Source organism: Neltuma alba, unplaced genomic scaffold (genome assembly GCF_004799145.2).
Source record: "Neltuma alba isolate B1F8T4 unplaced genomic scaffold, ASM479914v2 tig00011650_pilon, whole genome shotgun sequence".
Lineage (NCBI taxonomy): Eukaryota > Viridiplantae > Streptophyta > Magnoliopsida > Fabales > Fabaceae > Neltuma > Neltuma alba.
Genome location: NW_021636298.1, coordinates 113,764 through 121,455, shown reverse-complemented (window position 1 = coordinate 121,455; position 7,692 = coordinate 113,764). Strand labels below are relative to the sequence as shown.

The following is a 7,692-nucleotide window of genomic DNA, read 5'->3' as shown; positions in this document are numbered from 1 at the left end:
ACTTTTCAACATCTGATCTACAAGGGGTCCATTCTTCTTTCCTTTCTTTCAACATTTCTAGATATATAGCTTCAATTGTAATTACGAATATTAATTGATGTGAGTTATGGGATTTACATTTATGTTAGCTGGACTCCACTTCTAACCTTAATTTATGCTCATATTATCAACAACGTCAAAACCTTTGTTTTGCTTTTGGTTGGGGATCCTCAAAGAAGTCTTTTTTCCGCCAAACTCGTCTCTGTTTCTCCTGGCTCGCGCTCTCTATCTTTTCTCTATGCGTGTGTAATGATGGTCCTTGCTTTTTTTATCCTAATTTAATGGTAGCAAAACTAGTTCATTGAATAAAGGATGATTATCAGTGTTAGTGGCTTCCAGTCACTAGACAATACATGAATAACATCTTCCAAGTTAGCTTACAGTCCTGCTAATCAACTGTCTAGTTTCCTCTAGCTCCAGCTCCTCTGTGTCCAAGGTGGATTGGAATATTTTTCTTCCAGTTGCCAGACAAAAATATAATTTCATCCTACCAGCACACAGTACAGGTTTGACCCCATATCCTCCTGTTGCTGAATCATAGAATGCATAGGATGCTCTGTACGTGATGTAGCTCCGAGACCGGTATGGGCTATGGGTCACAAGCTCTCCCCTAATGGCCCTTACATGGGGTTCATGTCAGACGATTCGATTCTTTAAATCATATTATTCGACATCAAAGGAATTCCAATTATTTAATGACCAAAAAAAAAAACAGAGAAGTATTGGCAGTCAACGGTATCAATGGCATTCTTGGCTCTCCAAAGAAAATGTTGCAAAGTTACCACTGAAGGCGGAGCAGAAAATATTTTCTTTATTAGCCAAGATTCATGGGGAAAAAAGGACCAACAAATAAATAATGGACTATGGCTTATGGGTGGCTTGTCTACTTTCGAAGACCTCTGAGCCACCTTTTGTCCGAAGAATTGGTGCAAGAACAACATCATCTTAATCAAGATCCCAGCACTTACATGTGTCCAGTCATAGGTATCTAATGCCTGATCCACCCCCCCCCCCCGGGGGCAACTGCTTCTATATTTAGCAATTAAAAAGTGCAACAACTTGCTTGCAAGGTTCCTTGTGCCTGGGGATGATGAAAATAATGAAGGGTGCTTGCAAAGGAGAACCCCTGATCACAAGCTGAGAACCTGACAGAAGGGATTTCCTCTCAAGCCAACACTTGCGAAGCTGGACACATTAGTCTGAATAAAGTTCGAATGGGGCAGAGTCATGCTGGATCGCCCGTCCAATAATCCACTCCATAATCATGTCACTCCAAAAGAAAGTAATGTCTAATCGTTGCGTCGGTTTAGCATATGGAGAACATAATAGGAAAACATCCACATTACGCTGAAGTTCTGCGTCATTGTCATGCCCTCTTGGAATGCAACAGGTTTTGTAGCCCCATGCCATTGGATTGGAGCTTCCCAAGTGAAGGTCGTATGGTACAGTGTCCGACGCGACGGATTGTAAATGTAGCATTTTTTTTCCCCAGTACTAGGAGAACGTGACCACTTGTGCTTCGTATGGGGTAGATAACAATTAGAAGAAACGCAACCCTTGATTTGGTGATATGAAACAATAATTTTTGCAAGAAATTAAAGCACTGATCACTAATGTGATTGTTCTTGCAACTATATTTGTCACGACTATGAAATTTCAAAGCAATAATATTGACACACTTTTCAAACTCTTATGGCTAATTATTTGTTTTCTTGATCAAAGACCACAAAACAGGGTCTTAAAAAGTTGACTCCATTGAATAGTCATTCAAAAATTCAGAATCATGTATCCAATTTGAAAATTTGAAACACCATACAGATGAAGGATTAAATCACAAGGTCTTAGCTAATTAAGGGCCTGTTCGGAACAGCTTATAAGTAGTTTTTCGATCATAATTTACAGAATACAAAATAAATATGTGAGATGAGTTTTATCTTGATTTACGTGAAACATACTTATAAGGAATTTTCACCGCTATCTTAAACAGGCTCCAAATTGCTAATCCAACTATTGAATTCTAGAAAATATGATCAAATTTTATTTTACTGTTAGTTAAGGTTTCTGCCGTTCTATTCAATCTGCATTCCCTCCTCTTCCCATGTCAACTTCAACAGAAACAACCTAAAATATGTATAAGCAAATTGTTAGGACATGATGCGACAAGTCGAAAGGGAGCTCACAAAACAGTATCGATTGAATAACAATAAAAAAAAAAAAACAAGCAAGTAAATAAAATACGATATAAATGGATCCATAATTTAGAAACACAAGGAATACGATTGCATTCCGTCTTTTTCACTTTTATGCCCTGCATACTGCCCTGCAACAGCCGAGCTCATCTCGTTTAGTACGCATATGCTTGTTTTTCCAGCGACACCTGCAGGAGCAAAATTGCCCCCTCCGATGAGTATTTTCACGGAACCAAAAACTTTGGCTTCTGATGAAATCTATTGAGCCCAATCGTCAAGAGACCAGCTCTCCCATAGTTCACATTTCATCCTTTGACGATTCATAGTTCACAGTTGATGATCCTCTGATATATTTTCACTATAAATTTCTTAACTGGAAAGTGTATGCTCTGATTAAAAATTTTCCTTTCAGAAATTGCTGGAGTTATTCTATTTAATCTTCCATTATCCAATTTCTACTTTGGCTCTGCGAGTTCCTTGTGAATACCGAACTCAACTGCCTGAGGCTTCTACTCATGGTTCCATCTTGAGAAATGGAATATGAAGAGGAGGATGAAGTTGACCTAGACCCTAGCCTCCCGAAGAATGCCAAGAAGTTGCGAGATATTCTGTTCAATCCACGACTTTCGTGAAGTCTGATACCTCTCATTGCTCGGGAGACTCTTCTAGGAACGCTATTTGCGCTGAGCACACCATCCATTTCTGTGGATACAACTGGCAAATGACTCTCTCCATCACCTTCATCGTGGGGAAACCTTCCTACGGCGAAGTCTCCGCCTGGTAGCCTCCATATCGTCAATCCAATCGTTTCTTCATCGATTTGCCTGGAGACTCTGCTTTCCCGATTGTTTCCATCCAAAGGCAACCCGTTGCGACACACAGGGCACGAGTTGCACGTTGAAAGCCACGGAACAATGCAGTCCGAATGGTAAATGTGCTTGCAAGGCATTTCTCGCGCCTCTGAACCGAGCTCAAACGCTTCTTTACAAATGGCACAGTGTGTATCCGTACTCACATGGCCCTCCCCTATCTCAATCGTCGGCATTGATCCAATGGCCGTTTTGGACGCCGGTAGGTTCTCCAACCGCTCGAGGCCATTATTTCCTGCCTGAGAAAAATGCTCCAACAACCGATCGAAGCCTGACCTGAGCAATAAGTCCGAGATATTCGGCGGTAACGGTTGGAGACCGGAGCCATCACCGTCATCATAGTACAGATGGAAGCTGCTACTTCTTTCATGACCTGCACCGTCTTCTCCAGCACCACCCTGGGCGGGTCCGCGAAGAACAATCACCGGGTTAAAGGAAGAGTGGCCGCCGGCATTACGGCTTCTCCTCCGGAGCCCTTGTCTCCTCAAATGGAAGGAATTCTGAGGTTCAAGGGTGAAGATGGACATGGTCGCAGACGGAGATGGGCTGAGACGACGGTCCGATAATGGGTTGGCCAGGATCTCTTCGACGAAGCCACTCCGGCAGAAGGGGCAAGAAATGTGGTCCTGAGCATTGGAGAGACGAACAAAGCGGGAGCACCTGTAACACCAGTGCGATGCCGTTGGGGATGACATGCCGGATTCTCTGAGGCTCAAGATCTGAGTTTTAGGAGTTCACTCGCATAGGCGCTTATGGTGGGGAGAGCGAGAGAGAGGGAGAGAATAAGAAGTATGAATGTATGAAGAGGAGAAACACAATATGAGGCACGCCAAGAGAGGTGGAAGGACGACGAAGGAGCCACCCGCTTGTCTCTGTGTCATCAGCAGTAAACGGCATTTTCCGAAAGCATTCGCCTTTCTTTTTGGTCAGGATGCAACCATGCTTACACTTGTCAGTGTCTTGTTGAAACTATTTTTGTCCCCATCGATGCTGAAAAAGTCCATTATTACCTCAATTCCAGTTTATTTATCACAAGAACCATTTCATTTAATCAAAACACGCAAGTTCTAAATTACACGGATGAGTTGGAATCCCATAATTATTGGCCGACAAAAAAATCGCACAATCAAAACAATACTCGTATGAAAGTCCGAAGAGCAATTAATTCTCTCTGGAGGCACTCATGGATAGCCTAATCCTTCCGTTTTCATAACTTGGGCTGGAGCCTCTCTACACTAGACCCGAGTCTGAAGGCCGCCGCAAGCCAACCCAACCACGTGGCTGGTCATGATGGCACGTTCCCCATTTCTTGGGCACGCACATCGCCTAAACCAACATTTCTACTTTTTTTTTCTTCGTGCTTTTTGGGGGACAAAAACTCCTAATTTCCACATAGGGACGCCTAATAACCAAGGCAGATGTTTAAAAATGACAGGACATTTAGGTAACTTCCTCTGTATGTGGACTTAGATGTCAACGTGTCCCCCAAACGATCTCAATTTTTTTTTTTTAGGGTGGGGAGTAGGCACCACTTTTGCAATTTTCGTCTGCCTATTTTGTTTCTTCATCCATCAGACCCAAATAGTAAGCATTCTTCGTCTTTTTTTTTTTTGATACAACAAATAGTGAGCATTCTTAAAGTAAGTGCTGGTATTGAACTGAGACTAATATCAGTATTTTTTTTCCAATTAAAGTGCAACTTTTCAAGAAGCAAGTGATTTGGCTTTGCTTCGTTTGAAAAAAAAAAAAAAAAAACCAGAGAAGTTCCTGGAACACTGAAAGCCTAGCTTCCTCAGTAAAATACTGAGAAGTTGTATTCGAATATCTTGCAATAATAATACTATTAACTCCTGGCTTATTTCCCACCCTCACATATTAACTGTAAGCCCGATTGGAATTTTGGGTAGTGTTTGGAAGGGTTTCAACCCAATTTTAGCTTATCTAAAGTAAGTTCCAAAACATGCGTTGCAGTAGAAGCTGGATTTTGTAGCTTATTATTAGAGGTGGGAATCAGAGCCGAACCGGCCTTTCAGGGCTAGGGGGCTTAAAAGGGCTGGCCCTTTAGGGCTGAAATTTTAAAAATACTCCAATTTGCTAGGCCGGTCCTTAAGCTACAGGGCTTAGGGCCGGCTTGCGGGCTTTTGGCCCTTTTAAAAAAATATTATTTTTTATATTTATCATATTTTTTATAAAAAATAAAAATAAACTAATGAAATTATTAATAAAAGACATAAATATGAATAAAATTAAGTCACAAATATAAAATATCATCATATATAAATATCCATAAACATCCAAGAATATCTAAAACATTCGTTAACAAGATAACAACATCTAAAAGTTTTATCTATAGTGCAATTATGTAATAAATAAACACTATTATTAATCTTTTGAAATTTTATCATCACTATAATTAATTACTCTTCTTTATAAGTATGTTTTTTTTCGTAACAAAAATATCAAGTTTTTCCTTCTTTGTAGGAATTTTACTTTTAAATTTTACAATCTAGCTATTATTTTACTTTAATGTGATAAACATTGTTGTTGAAACTCATGAATTTCTAATTCAAATTATAGAATCACATGTTATATAAGTATAAAAATACTCTATTATCAAATATATATAGTTTAAAAATATCAACGCATATAATATAAATCAAATCATTATTAAAGTCCAAATTAACTCATTTTTTTAAAATTTAATTGGATAAATTATTGTCTAAAAGTAAATTTAATTTTAAAATAATAATAACTAAATATTTAAAATATTATTAACAATGTAAAAAATTAATAACATTGGAATTATATAAAAAAATTTTTAAAAAAATTATAAAATGCTTAAACAGGCCGGTTCGCAGCCCTCCAGAGCTAGCCTTTTAAGCCCTCAGCCCTACAGGGCTAGTCCTCCAAGGCTTATTCCCATTTGAAGGGAAAAATATCAAACCCGACCCTTATAATTCTAGGGTCTAAACGGGTTCGACCAGTTTTTCTGGTTTTACTTATTATTGCCTTTAACCGTTGTGACGTGTCAGAGGCAATTTTTCTCATTTCTACCCGAGCTTTTTTTCTCTCACTTCTGCCCATATTCCCTCATTTCTCCCAAAGGCCATAATAATAGAGGTTTTTTTTTTCCGTATAAAGCTTTTTCGTCTGGGCAGATTTTTTGGTTTTGGAAATTATGAAATTGGTGTCAGTCTTTTCAATATTGTATTTTCACGTCTGGATGGTAGGCAATTTATTTATTTTTAGAAGGTAAAAATTATTTATTTTTATTTTAAAATTAAATGTTTGTTTTTAGAAAATAAAAATACAGTAACATGAACATAAGACTTGTCCATCTAAATTTATTTATAGTATTATAATTTTTAAACATATTTTTACAGAAATTCAAACAGTGAAAATATACAGTAAACACTAAAACGTGTACTATTTGTTATGATTAAACAATCAAAATTTTTTTTATCACGTTTCACATTATATTTAAAATATTTCTTATGATTTTTCTAAAGTTTTCAATTTTAATTGACTTATTAAATTTCACTTATTCGTTATATTATCTTAATTCATTTTTTTTCATATTTTACTTTATATTTAAAATATTTTTATGATTTCTCTAAAGTTTTAAAATTTAATTCATTCATTAAATTTGACTTCTTCATATTGAATTATTTTAATTTCATCGTATTATGTGAATAGATTTTTTTATCATGTTTTATTATTTATTAAAACTCATACATATTTTGATTATTTTACAATCAAACTTACTTTTACTCAACCATAATTCAAATAATTTTTTACCAATCTCACTTTTGTAAACTAACTTTTTCTGAATTCTAATCTAAACACAATTTAGTTTATCCAATTTAGTTTTTACCCAACTTTACTTTTTTATAAGTCAGATTCACAATAAACTACTTTTTCAATCACTGTTCTAAACAGATCCTAAATGAATAGAGACGTTAATTAACAGAGTTGAAGTCTATGCACCTACATGCAGATGTAGCCCACTCGAAATGCTGAGCCAGAGACGCGTGTGTGTAGTGCTGTGTTGCGAAACTTAAGCTTATCGGATAAAATGCTCAAAGTAGGCTTCTGGCTGCGTCATCCCCCACTTTGATATTTCACTCACCATTTCGGCATTTGATTGTATTGTCAGCTGAAGTCCGTCCCTCTGCTGCTGTGTGTTAGTGAAACTATTGGCTGAATTGTAGCCCTACTTCCTCGCACAGCTGATGCAACTATGCGCCATGCTCTTCTTACCTCTACAAAACTCGAAAGATGAGTACTACCCCACAAAAGGAAAGGACCGTAGATGCGAACCCGAATCAGCACTGCCCAAATAAGGGGTTATATAATATATTCAATTTAATATAATTCGACATGCATGGCACTCCGCCCCCTTCTTTTATATACATATTTTTACTGCGCCCTTCTACTGTTACTGACATGGTTTTCCCGTTCTCAGCGGATGGCTTTTCCTTTTAGGGTGACCTCATTCCTGCCCATCAAACTAGGCGAGTAAAAGGTCAGCAATTTTCAGTTAAATCAATGAAAAGCTAGCTCTTCACAAGTCAATAAATTGCCCAACCAGCACT

General features: G+C 37.6%; 1 protein-coding gene across 1 annotated transcript; it reads right to left on the bottom strand.

Moving 5' to 3' along the window:
- Positions 1-2,661: 2,661 nt before the first annotated feature.
- On the bottom strand, positions 2,662-3,792 carry LOC114716329 (E3 ubiquitin-protein ligase RDUF1-like). The gene has a single exon (XM_028901317.1). The coding sequence runs from the start codon at positions 3,790-3,792 to the stop codon at positions 2,662-2,664; it is 1,131 nt and encodes a 376-aa protein (XP_028757150.1).
- Positions 3,793-7,692: the final 3,900 nt, after the last annotated feature.

Bases quoted from the DNA above. Each gene is read 5' to 3' on its own strand.
- LOC114716329 (XM_028901317.1), bottom strand. From the start codon at position 3,792: ATGTCATCCCCAACGGCATCGCACTGGTGTTACAGGTGCTCCCGCTTT.